Below are 17,165 nucleotides of genomic sequence, written 5' to 3' on the forward strand. Positions count from 1 at the left end.
ATTTAAAATTTTACAAAGTAAGCTTATATATTTGCATTGCAAATCTAGCCTTTTATAAGCAACCATTGAAGAGGGACTGTGAGGATTGGTGAGTTATAGTCTTTCTAGAAATGCTGGATCACTATTTTTTGTAACTTGGGATGTTATAGCAAGTCTGCCTGCAGCAGTCCATTTCCAGCAAAGTATAACTTTGCTTCAGAGGTGTGTGCTAATTTCAGGTCATTGTATTGTGTGATTGTGAAATTGATATGCAATCAATTTATTCAGCAAATATTTTCCAAGCACATAGAGTTAGGAATAAAACTGTGATCAAGACAAATCTCTATTCTCCGTGGGCTTTACAGTTGGAAGTGTGAAAGATGAGTAGGAATTATCCGAGCTAGAGATAGGGGAGATGAGGAATAATCCCCGAATGATGGAAAAAGTGGTATTTTAGACAGAGAGAACAACGTGTGTAAAGACTTAGAGGCAAGAGAGTATTCAGGGGAATTTAAAGAAGATCAAATAGCTAGATTATAAATTATGACGGCAGGAAAATGCTATTTTGAAATTACAGCCATTTTAGGTAATTGCATCTGGATTGTGAAACAGCATGATGTCATGGGAAGGACACTAGACTTCAGATCTGAAGTTGTAGATTTTAGTCCCTGACTTTCCACTAACTATAAGATCTTGAACAATTTATATAACTTCTCTGATTATGCTTCCTTATCTGCAAAATAGTAATTGTTATCTCCTGCACTAATCCTTATAAACTATAAAAGTATTACATTATGAAAGCTTCTGCCAAGCAAAATGACATCCTCTCTCTGTTTCAAGCACTTTATTTTAATATAGCACCTTCATTTTAGTCATACTTACACATAGCTGTTTCCTCACTAAAAAATAAGTTCTCTAAGGGCAGAGAAATGACACATAGTAAGTGTCAAGTACTTGTGAGGTTTAATGAATACAGATGCTCCTCGACTTATAATAGGGTTATGCACAAATCTAATGTGCAGTCTGATTACATTTGGCAGACAGTATAAAGAAGCACACATCTGTAAGAACTGGGCTTCATTGCATATTGTACTGATAGAATTAAGGAGGGAAACCCCACTGAAATGGAGTTCTCTTTATTTTGTTTGGTAAGAAAAAGTTAATGTGATATTAAGCTGTTGAGTTCCAATAAAGTGTTTCCTTTTATTTACCCATTAATTAATTCAATCACTCAACAAATGTTTATTGAACACCCAGCTTTATACCATGCCCTTTAAATTCTAGAAATGCAGTGATGAATAAAAGATACGGTCCCTTCACCTCATAGTGCTTAAAATGTAGCAGAAAGAAAAGAATCGGGCAAGCAAATTATAGCTGCAATGAAAAGTTCAGAGAGCTCCTTGATCATAAAATGGCCTATAGCGATGCCCAATCTGGCCTCTGAGGTCCTCCATAAGAGCTGAGTGGACATAATTAAGAAGTGGGACAGGGTGATAATTACTGTCATGTTTTCCCTCAGAGTCTATATTCCAGCCTTTCTATACTCCATATTCTCTGAATGTGCCTTGCTTTCTCATGGTACAATTTCATGAATGGCCTTTCCTTCCCCTTCTCCCTCAAAACAGATCAAATGACACATGCTTTTGAAATCCTCTGTATCGCTCCCCCTCCCAGTTACATAGGATTAGGTTCAGCTGTATATAACAGAAATCTAAAATAACAGTGTTTAAAAATATAGAGATAGGTAGACCAGAGCTAAAATGATTGCTTCACAAAATCAAGGGCCCCTTCCACCATCCTTAGTTTGAGACTTCCATTCTCAAGGTCATTTCATGAAAAAGAAGGCTAATCTTTAATCATTATGTCCCAGTACTAGATACCAGAAAAGAGTAAGAGGAGAAGGAAGGGCACCACCCCAGCTAATACTGTTCTCTTTAAGCTGCTCTTAAGCAGAAGTCCTACGCCATATTTCAGTTATATCTTATTAAACAGAAATAATCACATAGCCACATCTAACTGCGAGAGGTTGAGAAATGGAATCCTGTAACTCAGTGGTCGCCAATCTTTCGGACCTCACGGACCACCAGTGGTCAGAGAACTACAGGTTGGCTTTAACTAAACATATTGCCACCTAGTGGCAGTCATAACACCCCCCCACCCCACCCAACCTGACCTTTAGTTAGTTGTCTTTCTTTAAATTCTAGCAGTCAGCATAATAACAGTACTATATTGCTCCTAAATGTAAGTTTTCTATATCTGTTTTCTCAAACACCCCAGGAACAGACGTTGTGTCCTGCTATCTCTGAATCTGTAACACTTTATTTTATTATTATTTAAAAAAATACATTTTATTAATTTTTTACAGAGAGGAAGGGAGAGGGATAGAGAGTTAGAAACATCGATGAGAAAGAAACATTGATCAGCTGCCTCCTGCACACCCCTTACTGGGGTTGTGCTCGGAACCAAGGTATATGCCCTTGACCAGAATTGAACCTGGGACCCTTTAGTCCACAGGCTGACGATCTATCCACTGAGCCAAAATGGTTAGGGCTGAATCGGTAACACTTTAGAGAGAGCATAGCACGGAAGATAGTTCATGTGTATGAATGAGAGTATTAACGAAATGACTTAATTCCTTTTAGCTCATAAAAAATTTGTAACTAGCCCTGACCGGTTTGGCTCAGTGGATAGAGCATTGGCCTGCGATTGAAGGTTCCCAGGTTTGATTCTGGTCAAGGGCATGTACCTTGATTGGTGGCACATCCCCAGTGAGGTGTGCAGGAGACAGCTGATTGATGTTTCTAACTCGCTATCCCTCTCCCTTCCTGTCTGTAAAAAAATCAATAAAATATATTTTTAAAAAATGTGTAACTACTTAACTGAATCACAAGTTTATATTTTAACAGCTTTTTTGACATAATTTACATATGATAAAATTTACTCATTTTAAGTATGCAATGTAATGATTTTTTTGTTGTTGTTAATCTTCACCCGAGGATATTTTCTCATTGATTTTTAGAGAGAGTAGAAGGGAGGAGAGTGATAAATATTGATGTGAGAGAGACACATTGATTGGTTGCCTCCTGCATGCACCCAGAGCAGGCCGAGGATTGAGCCTGCAACTGAGTACATGCCCTTGATTGGAATCGAACCTGGGACCCTTCAGTCTATGGGCCTGAACCGGCTAGGTGTATCCACTTAGCCAAACCGGCTAGGCGTACACTTCAGTGATTTTTTAATGAATTTACAGTGTTGTGCAACTGTCACTAAAATCCAGTTTTTATTACCCTAAAGAAATCTCTTGTCCCCATCTGCTGTCAATCTCCATTCCTCCTCCAAGTCCTACATGATCAAATATCTACTGTTTGCCTCTATAGGTTTGCATTTTCTGAACATTTCATATAAAACTAGAGGCCCAGTGCTTGAAATTCATGCGCGGGTAGGGTCCTTAGGCCTGGCCGGAGCCTTCCTTTCCCTGGCTGCCAGCTGCCAGCCAGGGCCTTCCTTCCCCTGCTGCTGGCTGCTGCCCAGGACCTTTCTTCCCCTGGCCACTGGCTGCCACCCAGGGCCTTCCTTTCCCTGGCTGCCGGCTGCCGGCTGCTGGTTGGGGCCTTCATTCGTTCCGTACCACCCCCTGGTGGTCAGTGCATGTCATAGTGAGTTGTCGAACTCCCAGTCGGTCGAACTCCCAAGGGGACAATTTGCATATTAGCCTTTTATTATATAGGACTACAGGCCCGGTGCAGGAATTTGTGCACCAGTGGGGTCCCTTGGCCTGGCCCGCAGGATCGGGCCAAAACCGGCTCTCCGACATCCCCCGAGGGGTTCCGGATTGCTAGCAGTTGAGCGGCCTTAGCATATCATTAGCATATTATGCTTTGATTGGTTGAACGGCCGACTGGATGACCAGACACTTAGCATATTAGGCTTTTATTATATAGGATAGCACCATACAAAATGTGGTCTTTTGCTTTGACTTCTTTCACTTACCATAATATTTTTCAAATTAACTTATATTGTAACATGTATCAGTGGTTTTTTGCTGGCATTGTTGATATATTTATAAAGTCTTAAAAGTTATTTTTTTAGTGATTAAATATGTCTTGATTTATTACAAATTATGTATTTATTACAATCTACTTCACATACTGTCTACTTCAGATGCAAGCTAATTTTCTTTCAGTAAGTTATAGAAACTTCGTTTTAGTGTAACTCCATTCTCCTTGACTTTGGGATTTTGTTTTTATAGAAATTAAATATTTATCTATTATATGACCATCTAAGCTTTTCAAAAAAAGTTTTAATCTTCACCTTGAGGACATGCTTATTGATTTTAGAGAGAGGAAAATGGAGAGAAAGAGCAAAAAAGAAAGAGAGAGAGAGAGAGAGAGAGAGACCTGACCAGGGATTGAACCCGAAACCTAGGTATATGCCCTGACTGGAAATTGACCCTGCAACTTTTTCGTGTATGGGATGACACTCCAACCAACTGAGCCACACTGGCGAGAGCAACCATATAAAGTTACTGTTTTATAGTTGTGTTTTAAGTCTGTTAAGAGAAAAAAAGAGAAAAATATTTATACTATCCTATATAATAAAGAGGTAATATGCAAGTTGACCATCATTCCAACACACAAGATGGCCGCCCCATGTGGACACAAGATGGCCGGCAGGGGAGGGCAGTTGTGGGCGATCAGGCCAGCAGGGGAGGGCAGTTGGGAGGGACCAGGCCTGCAGGGGAGGGCAGTTGGGGGCGACCAGGCTGGCAGGGGAGGGCAGTTGGAGACAATGAGGCAGCCAGGCAGGCGAGCGGTTGGGAGGCAGCAGCCCTGGATTGTGAGAGGGATGTCCGACTGCCCGTTTAGGCCCAATCCCTCGAGGGGTCCCAGATTGGAGAGGGTGCAGGCTGGGCGGAGGGACACCACCACCCCACCCCGGCGTGCACAAATTTCATCCACTGGGCCTCTAGTCTTTTATATTTACCTCTGTAATCACCTTTACTGATGCTCTTTCTTTTCCTTTTATGTCGATTTGAATTATTCTCCAGTACCATTTCCTTTCAGCCAACTTTAATATTTTTGAAAGGCAGCAATGAATTATCTCAGTCATTATTTATATGGGAATGTCTTTGTTTTTATCTTTAATTTTAAACAATAGTTTTTATTAGAGTTATAAATTTTGGTTGACAAGTTTTTTTTCCTTCAACATGTTTTCTGTATCATTCCACTGCCTCTAGCCTCCATTATTTCTGATGAGAGGTGAGCTGTTAATTTTAATCTTACTGTTATTCCTTTTATTTGATAAGTTGTTTTTTTATTTTTGAAAATTTCTCTTTGGCTTTCAAGAGTTTTTACTATGGTGTTTATAGATGTGATCTTTTTGTATTTAGCCAACTTGGAGTTCATTGTCTATCTTGAGTGTGTAGTTTAATGTTTGTTTGTTTGTTTGTTTAATCAAACTGGGGAAGCTTTTAGCCATTATGTCTTCAAATATTTTTTTCTGCCCATTTCTTTTTTTCCTCTCTCTGGAACTCCCATTAATGTATATTGGTTTGCTTATAGGTCTTTGACTTTTTTTTTCCTTTTTGTTTTTCAGATTGCATAACCTATATAGATCTGGCTTCATGTTTGATGATTCTTTCTTCTGCCAGCTCAAAAATGTTGAGTCCCTCTTGAATGTTTTATTTCAGAATACAATTTTTCCATTTGTTTTTTTATTTTTATAATTTCTACTTATTGATAGTCTTTATTTGATAAGTCATTGTCATCATACTTGCCTGTAATTCTTTAAATCTGGTTTCCTTTAGTTCTTTTTAACATTATTTATAATAGCTGCTTTGAAATATTTGTCTGCTGATTCTGACATCTGGGCCTCCTTAGGGACAATATCTATAGTCTCCTCTCCATCTCCCTGCTAAATGGGTCACACTTTGCTGTCACTTTGCATATGACATGAAAACTACATATTTTAAGTAATAGAATGTAGTTGATTCAGATTCTTCTCCCACTGGCAGGGGTGGGGTGTTGCTGCCTTTTTTGCTTATTTAGTGACTTGCTTAGACTATTCTATAATGTCTGTCTCCTTTGCAGTGTATGACTGCTCTTGTCTCCGATCTTTTTTAAAAAAAAAAAAACACACCATGCACATTTATAAAATTATTTAACATGCAAGTAGTTTATTCTGGTCATATTTTAAATTATTATTTTAATTTTAAAACTTGCCTTTCTAAAGGCCACTCTTGGGTAAACATAGATTAGTGATTGACTTAAACCCTAGGCCAGGAAATCTTCCACTCTCTGCTGATAGGTCTGTCTGTCCTTTAGGGAATGCATTCAAAGTTCAGACAATTTACAGTTCTTCACCTGCCTTTACTTTCAGTATGCTCAAGACCTTACATTAACATCAGCTTATTAGTCGATAGCTAGGACCCTTTCAAGTTTCTTGTTAGCAGTGTCTAGCCTTATAGACCACTAGGTCTTGTCAAGACCTGTTATGGCTGTTTTGTTCCCAGAACTCCTTTTTTAAAAATATGTTTTCATTAATTTTTAGAGAAAGAGGAAAGGAGAGGAAGAGGGAGATAGTAACATCCATGAGAGAGAAACATCAATCTGCTGCCTCCTATATGGCCCCCACCAGGGATCAAGCCCGCAACCCCAGTATGTGCCATGACCTAGGAATCAAATCGGAGACCTCTTGGTGCATGGGTCAACACTCAACCACTGAGCCACACCCGCTAGGCTCTGAACTCTCTCTTAAGTCTTTCTGACTTACCTGCAGGTCTTTTGCCTGCCCGAACTAGTATTATGACTGTAGGTTAGCTTCAGTAGTGGCCTTCGTTGATTATTTACTATTGTTCCTCAGATCGTCCCTCTATTATTTTTGACAACGATTTTGGGCAATCCAGAGCAGATTTTTTATGCCTGGCTTGAAATAACCTCAACCCACTCTGACTGCACTGTTCTCTTGGCCTGGCCTGCCCTGATGGAATTACCCTCAGGAAACTAGGAGTTGGGGGAAATGGGCAGCCCCAGGCTAAAATTCCACAGATTTTCACTGTTCTTAATATTCTTCAGTAACTTTCCTTGAATAAACATTTTTCAATGTGATATATGCTTTTAGCTAGTTTTCAGAGATCTGAAATGCTTGTGGGGTTTTTTGTTTGTTTGTGTTTTACAATTTATTGTTGCTTTTTGGGGAGAGGGTTTGCTAAGCAGTTTAGGTGTTCCAGAAGTTCTATTACCTTGTATTATTTTTGGCCTTGTTACTGTTATTTAACCTTTAAAATTCCCAGCTAGACCATAACCTTCTTTGGGCAGACACTATCTTTCTCTTTTCTCTACAGTATCCATCCCAATATACATTAAACCTTTGAGCTTTAATTTCTTCATCTGTCAAATGAAATTACTAACCTTTGCATCACTTACTTCAAAGGATCAGGTTTGGCCCTGGCCAGTTTGGCTCAGTGGATAGAGTGTTGGCCTGCGGACTGAAGGGTGCAGGTTTGATTCCGGTCAAGGGCATGTACCTTGGTTGGGGGCACATCCCCAGTGGGGGGTGTGCAGGAGGCAGCTAGTCGATGTTTCTCTCTCTCTCATCGATATTTCTAACTCTCTATCCCTCTCCCTTCTTCTCTGTAAAAAATCAATAATATATATATATATATATATTTTAAAAAGGATCAGGTTTGAAATAGTGTTAGAATCTCATTGTAAACTATAAGCACTTTGTGAATGGTAAATTTTTTTTGAAAAGCTTTAAAATAGCTTGCAAATTACAACACTAATTTTAAATACTGCAATCTGTTGTGCATATGATACTTCTAAGTATCATTTGATGTCATTTTATGCTCATAGATTTTGCTGTTGATTTTAAAGAAATAGTTCAGGTGTTTTTGAAGGCAGCAGGCAGGCCACTTGCAGAACAATTGAGAATGAAAGCCAGCTAGCTCCATCTGGAGGGAAGTATTGAGTATCTCTGACTGTTTTCCTTTTTACACGTCATGCTATCGTCTGGCCCACCACTGCTTGTTCTGTCCAAGATGAGCTATCATGGGAGGCTTCTTTGGACACTTTAAACCACCATTATCTTTCATCTGGATTATTTCAATAGCATTCTCACTGTTTTCCCAGCTCTTGCCTTTCTGCCATCTGATGTCAGTTCAACAGTCAAAGTAATCTTAAAATGAAGTGAAAATAAAAACAAAAGAAAAAAAAACAAATATACAAATACACATTTAAAAATGAAGGCAAATCCTGTCACTCTTCTGCTCAAAACAGTAAAAATTCCAAGGTCCTTATATTGGCTTACAAGGGCCTGCATGATTTGGCCCTCATTACCTATCTGACCTCACTGCCTACTCTTTTCTCTTTTGTTTACTGCACTCCAGCTAAACTGGCCTCCATGCTATATTTCACACATGCTTCCACTTCAGAGCACATTTGCATTTGCTTTTTTCTCTCCTTGGACAGTTTGCTTTCAGAGACCTGCATGGCTTGCTCTTTCAACTTATTCAAGTCGTTGCTTAAATGACACTTTCTCAAACCATCTTATTTAATATTGTATCCCCTCCCCTTGTATTTTTTTCCACCCTCAGAGATTTCTCTATAGTATTTATTGCCATCTGTTATCCCAATATATTTTACTTTTTAAAGTATTTTTTCCTTCTTCCCCCCCACCCAACTAGAATGTAAACAGGCATTTTTCTTGTATTTGTTCACTGCTGTATCTTAATTTCTCTGTCAAGCTTATGTGAGATAAATGGCATTTGGGAAAAAAGTCTCAGGAAGTCAAACTGTTGGGATGTCAAAACTCCTTAGGAACATAAATACATAGATTCTTGAGCCCCATCCAGATAGAGCATAGAGGATCCTCACACCATGTGAAGGAGTGTGGATTTTATTCCCAAGGCTTTTGAGGAGAGTAATGCTGTTATCCAACCTATGTTTTAATAAAGAATAGCAAGGATGAATTAGAGTGGTTTGGAATGGGGGGAAAAAGACCTTGAGACTGTTGTAATAGTTCAGACAAAAGATGATGAAACTTGACCTAGTGGGCAGTAGCAGGAAGAAAGGTAGGGTTGTCAGGATTTGTTGATTGACTGGGTATGAGAGAAGGGGAGGAATTGAGAATGACTTTCAGGGTTTTGGCTCAGGTGCTAGGTGGATGGATTGTCAGTAACTCTGAGACAGGCAATATAGGGTGGAAGAATGGGCTTGGAGAAAGATGGTGAGTTTACTTTTGGACATGGTGAGTTTGAATTGCTTATGTTGTTCAGGAAGAAATGTTCAGGAAATAGGTGTGTGTGTAGGTGAGTATTGTATTAAATGATTTTGAGAAAGATGTGGATTTGGAAGTTACTAGGTTTCATGTATCATGAACTAATCTAGACAATCACTAACTACTGTCTGTCTCGATAGATTTGTCTATTTTGGACACTTCATATAAATGGATCACATGATATGTGGCCTTTTGTGACTGGCTTCTTTCACTTAATATAATGTTTTTAAGGTTCATCATGTTGTAGCATGTATCAATACTTCATTCCTTTTTATTGCCAAATTCTTCATTTTATGGATATACCACATGTCGTTTATCCATTCATCTGTTGGACATTTGATTGTTTCCACCTTTTGACTATCATGAATAATTCTGCTATGAACATTTGTGTGGACATACATGTTCATTTTTCTTTGGTATATAACTAAGAGTGGCATTGCTGGATCATATGGTAACCATATTTGAGGAAGTCAGACTTTTTTCCAAAGTGCCTTTATTATTTTACATTCCCACAAGCATTGTCTAAGGATTTCAATTTCTTCACATCCTTGCCAACTCTTTTTGTTATCTCTCTGTGTGTTTTTATAATAGCCATCCTAGTGTATGTAAAGTGGTATCTCATTATGGGTTTAAATTTTTAAAAAAATTATTAATTGATTTGAGAGAGAGAGAGAAAAGAAGGGGTTGAAAAAGAGAGAGATCGATTTGTTGTTCTGCTTATTTATGCACTAGAGGCCCAGTGCACGAATTTGTGCACGGGTGGGGTCCGGCTGGCCCTGCCCCCTGGTTGAACTCCCAGTTGAACTTCCAGTCGAACGGACAATTTGCATATTAAGCTTTGATTATATAGGATTTCTTGGTTGCTTCTTGTATGTGCCCTGACCAGGAATTGAACCTGCAATCTTGGCATATCAGGATGATGCTCTAACCAACTGAGTTACCCAGCCAGGGCCTCATGGTTTTGATTTGTATTTTTTCATGTGCTTATTGGCCATTTATATAACTTCATTGAAGAAATGTATGTTCAGTCCTGGCTGAGTAGCTCAGTTGATTAGAGCATCATCTCAGTATGCAAAGGTTATGGGTTTGATCCCCAATCAGAGCACATAGAGGAAACAGCCAATGTATAAAGAGGTGGAACAACAAACTGATGTTTCTCTCTCCCTCATTCTCTTTCAAATCAACAAAATAAAGTAAAAATAAAGTGTTTTAAAAAGTGTTTGCTTGCTTCCATTTCTTTCATTTGTGACATGTTTCTTTGTCTTCGCATTTTGACTGCTTCCCTGTGTTTGTTTCTATGTATTAGGTAGAGCTGAAATTCTTAGAGTGGCCTTGTGTAGAAGGTGTCCTGTAGGGCCCAGTGGCTAAGCCTCCCCAGTCACCTGAGCTGGGCACTCTAGGTGTGGGCTGTGTGCAAAGTCTGGTTGTAATTGAGCCTTGATTGCTATTGGCCTCACTAGGAGGAGTTGATCTCCAGGCCAGTTGGCTGTGAGGACCAGCTGCGACTACAGGGGAAGAGCTGCTCTGTAGGAGACACCCCTATGGATCAGGACTTGCTTCAGTGGGGTTTTGGTGCTCACTGAGTCTGCCTGTTGAGTATGTTGCTCTCCACTGAGCCAAACTGACTAGGGCCATGATCGGCAAACTGTGGCTCGTGAGCCACATGCGGCTTTTTGGCCCCTTGAGTGTGGTGGCTCTTCCACAAAATACCATGTGCGGGTGCACGTATGGTGCGATTGAAACTTCGTGGCCCATGCGCAGAAGTTGGTTTTTCGGCCTGGGTGAGTCTGTTTTGAAGAAGTGTTGTTGATATTTGGCTCTGTTTTTTTTTTTTTTTATTGCTTAAAGTATTACAAAGAGTATTACATATGTGTCCATTTTTCCCCCCCCCCGCCCTAGATAGTCCCCTAGCCTCCCCTATCCCCCAGTGTCTTATGTCCATTGGTTATGCTTATATGCATGCATACAAGTTGATATTTGGCTTTGTTGACTAATGAGTTTGCCGACCACTGGATTAGGGCTTAGTTGTAATTGATGTGATTGTGGTTCCTCTCAGATTATTTGCCCTTTTATTATTGAGGTAAGAGTTCTTTACATATATTTTAGTTGCAAATCTCTTATTATATATATATGATCTACAAAAAAATTCGTTTTGTGGGTGGTCTTTTCACTTTCTTGATGTTATTTTTTTTTTAATTAAATCTTTATTGTTCAGATTATTACATTTGTTCCTCTTTTTCCCCCCCCATAACTCCCCTCCTCCCAGTTCCCGCCCCACCCTCCGCCCTCACTCCCCACCCACTGTCCTCATCCATAGGTGCACGATTTTTGTCCAGTCTCTTCCCGCATCTCCCACACCCCTTTCCCCCCCAAGAATAGTCAGTCCATTCCCTTTCTATGTCCCTGATTCTATTATAATCACCAGTTCATTCTGTTCATCAGATTATTTATTCACTAGATTCTTAGATTCACTTGTTGATAGATGCATATTTGTTGTTCATAATTTGTATCTTTACCTTTTTCTTCCTCTTCCTCTTCTTAAAGGATACCTTTCAGCATTTCATATAATCCTGGTTTGGTGGTGATGAACTCCTTTAGCTTTTCCTTATCTGTGAAGCTCTTTATCTGACCTTCAATTCTGAATGATAGCTTTGCTGGATAGAGTAATCTTGGTTGTAGGTTCTTGGTATTCATCACTTTGAATATTTCTTGCCACTCCCTTCTGGCCTGCAAAGTTTCTGTTGAGAAATCAGCTGACAGTCGTATGGGTATTCCCTTGTAGGTAACTGAGTTTCTTTCTCTTGCTGTTTTTAAGATTCTCTCTTTATCTTTCGCTCTTGGCATTTTAATTATTATGTGTCTTGGTGTGGTCCTCTTTGGATTCCTTTTGTTTGGGGTTCTCCGCGCTTCTTGGACCTGTAAGTGCATTTCTTTCACCAGGTGGGGAAGTTTTCTGTCATTATTTCTTCAAATAGGTTTTCAATATCTTGCTCTCTCTCATCTTCTGGCACCCCTATAATTCTGATGTTGGTATGCTTGAAGCTGTCCCAGAGGCTCCTTACACTATCCTCGCATTTTTGGCTTCTTTTTTCATTTTGCTTTTCCAGTTGGGTGTTTTTTGCTTCCTCGCATTTCAAATCATTGACTTGATTCTTGCGCTCCTCTGGTCTGCTGTCGGGAGTCTGTATAATATTCGTTATTTCAGTCCGTGTATGCTTAATTTCTAGTTGGTTCCCCAATATAAGATCGAGGGTCTCATTAGTTTTCTTGTAGATCTCATTAAGTTTATCGGCGGCTTCTAAACAGTTCTTGAGAGACCTTAAAAGTGTGGTTCTGAACTCTATATCTTCCATTGACAATTTTGTCCTGTTTCTTTGTCTCCACATTTTGTTATGCTTCCTTGGTGCACCTCCTAGTGGTCTTTGTGCGCAGTCTTATAGTTAAACCTTGATTGTTGTAGCTAATACCAGGGAGGGTTTGACCTCCAGGGCAAGTGGCTATGAGAATCAGCTGTGTCTGCAGTGAGAGAACTTCTGTCCTCTAGGGAGGTGCTAATCTAGCCTTTGCCTGAGGCTATCTGGCAAATGCCTCTGTGCAGGGCTTGGGCGGGGCGGGTCGCACAGGATCAACAGGGTGGGCCGGAGAGAGCAGTTATGGTGGCTCTCAGTCCTGTCCCCAGGGGTTCTGCCTCTCTGAGTCCCAGCACCCGCTGCAAACCTCGGAGAGAAAGCTGCACTCGCTCTGACCGAAGCCAGACAGTCCCGCTTCTCCCGTTTGAGTCTGGGTCCCTAAAGACTCGCCTGTATCTGGAGCTCAGAGTCTGCGACTCCCTCCCGATTGAAAACAACAACCGCGCCCTCCGCCGCCAGCCCGCTCCGCGCACTCCGCACCTCAGAATTTGACTTCAGCACTGCGCCTCCTCTGAGTGTCTGTATGCGTTTCTCTTTCCTCCTAGTTGTAGGACTTCCACTCAGCCAGCGTTCCTGTGGTTCTGGGTGATGTCCGTTCCGTTTTTTAGTTTCACTTTTGAAGTAGTTGTTCAAGGCAGCAAACTCCGGCGTTAACCTATGCCGCCATCTTGGTTCTCCCTCGATGTTATTCTTTAAAGCACAAAAGTTTTTAGTTTTGATGAATCTAGTTTACCTGTCCCCTCGCCACTCTTTGGTTATTTGTGCTATTGGTATCATATCTAAGAAACCATTTCCAAATTCAAGGTCATGAAAGTTTATGCCTACATGTTCTTCTCTCTTCCAAGAGTTTTGTTTTTTTTATCTCTCTCATTTAGGTCTTTGATCCATTTGGGGTGCTAATCTTGAACTTGTCTCTTACTTGCTTTGTGAACTTGGATTGTTGTTCACTTGCCTTTTCTCAGCTTCACTCAGTGATTGCCACGGACTGGGACTCAGGGATTGGGGCATTGACAACAAAGATGAGAGAACTTTTGGGGGCAATGATAATACTTTATATCTTAACTAGAGGCCTGATGCACGAAATTCGTGCAAGGGGCTCAGCCCTGGTAACTGTGGCGGCTGCCTCAGCCCTCGCTGCCCCGGCTTCATCCGGAAGGACGTTCAGCTACCTGGTCTGATTAGCATATTACGCTTTTATTATTATAGATTGTAGTGGCGTTTTTACAACTGCATACATTTTTCAAGTCTTATAGAACTGTATACCTAAAATGGGTAAGTTTTACTATATGTAAAGGAACCTGTCTTAAAAAATACCTTCTAACAACTCTACAAAGTATGCGTTATTTTTTTTCTGTTTTGAGGCTAGAGCAGGGGTGGGCAAACTTTTTGACTTGAGGGTCACAATGGGTTCTTAAACTGGACCGGAGGGCCGGAACAAAAGCATGGATGGAGTGTTTGTGTGAACTAATATAAATTCAAAGTAAACATCATTACATAAAAGGGTACGGTCTTTTTTTTTTTTTTTTTAGTTTTATTCATTTCAAACGGCCCGCGGGCCGTAGTTTGCCCACGGCTGGGCTAGAGGAAACCAAGGCTTAGAAAGGCCAGTGGGCTTGCCTGTGATCCCACATTTGATATGTGGCAGTTCCGGATTTGAACCTAAATCTGCCTGATCACAGAGATTGTGATCTTCCTATTCACTTTTAGCTGGCCCACAAACTGTTAACAGTGTGTGGATTCTGTTGTAAAAGGCTGACCTTCCCTTGAAAGCCAGGAACCCTGTCTGTTTGCAAGCAGCACCCCCAAAGTGGCTGTCATATTATTCCAAATTTTGAGCCCCTGGCAGACCTCATTTCTGTCAGACATTAGCTGGGATTGGAATTGATGCTGTTGTGGAGTGCTGCCTAGGCATGATCTCCTTTTGAGACCGTGGCCCTTATTTTGGAGCAGCAGGAGACCAGTTTAAAAGCTGATGAGTTTCTTCGGATATGAAAAGCAATTTCATACTTTGTCCAATCAGCAAAATAGAGTCTTCTCAGTAGGAGAGTGCTCAGACGTTTACAGGGCCAGTTGTGCTGCTGAGCATATTAACAGTCCTCCTTATCCTGGCTTATTTAGCAGAGAACTGGTTGGATAGAGGAGAGATCCAAGGCATTGGAAGTGTATGGGTAGTCTGTGTTGCTACATTACTGCCATCATCAGTTACATCTGCATGTAACTTTATAGTTTTGTAATGTTGTTTTAACATCTGTGACCTCTCTTAATTCTCTCAGTACCCTGTCAAGAGAGTGCTTTTAGTTAGAGAGAGTTACTTGGCTGTATTCTAGGATAACTCTGGATTTAAGAATATTTTTTTCCTTAAGTTGTGCTGAAATATAAGTCTCCTAACTTTCACCATCAAATTGTTTTAGTTTCAGTTTGTCAACTTGTGGTAGTATAATGTCTGATGCCCTGGGTTGAGGGGAGGGGGGGAGGTGCCAGGTCTGCACATTGGGTACATTTCAGGAAGTTCCATCCTCAGAAATTGGCCAGTGGCATTTTCCTCTTTGCCTGTTTGACCTCCTTGGCTTCCTCTCCTTGGGAACCCATCTTTTCTCCACTTCTCATTACAGAACCCAGACAAACTAAACTAATTAATTGCAGAGCAATTGTTATTAAGCCAACTGTTGACTGCTTGTCTTCAACATTTGACTGTTTCCTATCTGGAGGTGGTACTCGAAAAGTTAATGACCTAAAAAAAAAACTGCCCATCTATCATGTGAGCCTAGTTAGGAGGGAATTTTTTCATTTTTATGAAGTGTAAATAATACGTACGTTTTCAAACATGTGTTGGCCTGTGTTTCAAAGATGGTTCCCTAAACAAGGTGGGACAAATTGGCTGGCTAATAGAGCTTAATAGCAGATTTTCCGTTAATCAGAATGGAGAATGTGCTTCATTAAGATAATTAACAGAGCACTTGTGCAGGTGGTACTTATTACACACAAATTTCCAAGTTTATTTCTTTCCCTTGAATAAATGTTGAAAGAGGTCTTGGCTGTGTTTCCTTGTTTGCATTAAAATGATCAATGGTGATAAATTCCCCCCCCCCCCCAAAGCTGTTAGTAACTAGTATCTTGTCCTCTGCAGATGCTAAGGGTGGATGAGACACTTGCTACTCTTCCTTCTAGAAGTCTGTGTGCTGTTCATCAGACACTCGGGCTCCCCTAGGGAATAGAAGTGTACCCTTTCCCAGCTCCTGGACTAGCATCCTTAGAATTAAAATGGACCTCAGAGAGGCTAAATTGATTGATTTTACATCAGGATGTTGACAGCAAGAGAGGGGTTAGCATTCTAGTGACAGAGTCATCTGTGATAGTGGGACCAGTACTAGCTGAGAGACAATGGCCTGGGTTGACGTTAGGCAAGTGTTATCTGTTTCCTAATATCTTCATCTGTATATTGGGAAAAGTGTCTAGCAGAAGGCCAACTACAAACAAATGGCTTTTTGTTTTAATCCTGTTTCTACTATAAACTCTAGATTATAGGGAGGAAAATGATGTCAGGGAGAATGAACAGTTAATAATCAATGCTATTTTCTTTGTTTTTCTGTAGGATCCTCAGTCTTCCACAATGAACCCTGTGTATAGCCCCGTGCAGCCTGGGGCTCCTTATGGCAACCCTAAGAACATGGCTTACACAGGTGAGTGGTATGAGAATGGCTCTCATTTCGAGAAATGATGGTTAAGGGCATTGCCAAATAAATTGCTGAATGACTTTTGGTGTACTCTGCCTCCAGAAGGTTTGTTTGGTAAAGCTTGCAAACTTGTAGAAGGGAGATATGTCTGGCGTCCAGTGGACATGGAAATCACATTATTGAGACTAATGCTCACTGAGTTGTAAGCTAAGGGAAAGGAAGGGAGGTAACATTCATTTATTGCGTACCTACTATGGGCCTGGGCCTGTGCTGGGCACTTTAATCTTTCTTTCTTTTTAATCTTCTCCTGAGGATATGTTTTTATGGGTTTTTAGAGAGAGAAAGAGAAACATCTATGTGAGAGAGAAACTCAGTTGCCTCGAATGCCTCGAATATGTACCCCAACTGGGGATCAAACCCACAACCTAGGTATGTGCCCTGACCAGGAATCGAACCTGCAACCTTTTCGTTTATGGGACGATGCTCCAACCAATTGAGTCACCTGGTCAGGACTGGGCACTTTAATCTTAAAGCATTTCTGTAATGTACTTATCATCATCATGTCACAGATGAGAAAGTCATAGTTACAGTAAGAGGCTACAATACAAAATAAAAATAGATATTTGAGCCCAGGTCTGCTGATTGTGAAGGCTGATTATTTTTCCCCCTGAACAGCATACCAAACTGTTTTCCTACTTCTCTGCCTTTGTGCGTGTTGTCCCTCTGTCTCGAATGCTGTTGTCTCCTGACAGCTTCACTTTATTCTTCAAGAATTCAGCTTGAGGCCCAGATAGCACTTTTCCAGGAAGCATTCTCTCCCTTACTT

At 40.6% G+C, this 17,165-nt stretch overlaps 1 protein-coding gene across 6 annotated transcripts in view; it reads left to right on the forward strand.

Moving 5' to 3' along the window:
- FAM168A (family with sequence similarity 168 member A) overlaps positions 1-17,165 on the forward strand; it is a 185,950-nt gene that overhangs the window by 107,892 nt on the left and 60,893 nt on the right. For 5 of the 6 annotated variants that reach the window (XM_036325034.1, XM_036325035.1, XM_036325038.1 and 2 more), the window contains exons 2-3: positions 5,575-5,638; positions 16,258-16,345. In XM_036325034.1, the coding sequence (XP_036180927.1) occupies positions 5,603-5,638; positions 16,258-16,345 (124 nt within the window). In that variant the 5' untranslated portion in view covers positions 5,575-5,602. The remainder of the gene's footprint in view (positions 1-5,574; positions 5,639-16,257; positions 16,346-17,165) is intronic. The other variant, XM_036325037.1, reaches the window with a different exon arrangement.

The sequence above is a fragment of the Myotis myotis genome, unplaced genomic scaffold, assembly GCF_014108235.1.
Source record: "Myotis myotis isolate mMyoMyo1 unplaced genomic scaffold, mMyoMyo1.p scaffold_m19_p_10, whole genome shotgun sequence".
NCBI classification, from domain to species: Eukaryota; Metazoa; Chordata; class Mammalia; order Chiroptera; family Vespertilionidae; genus Myotis; species Myotis myotis.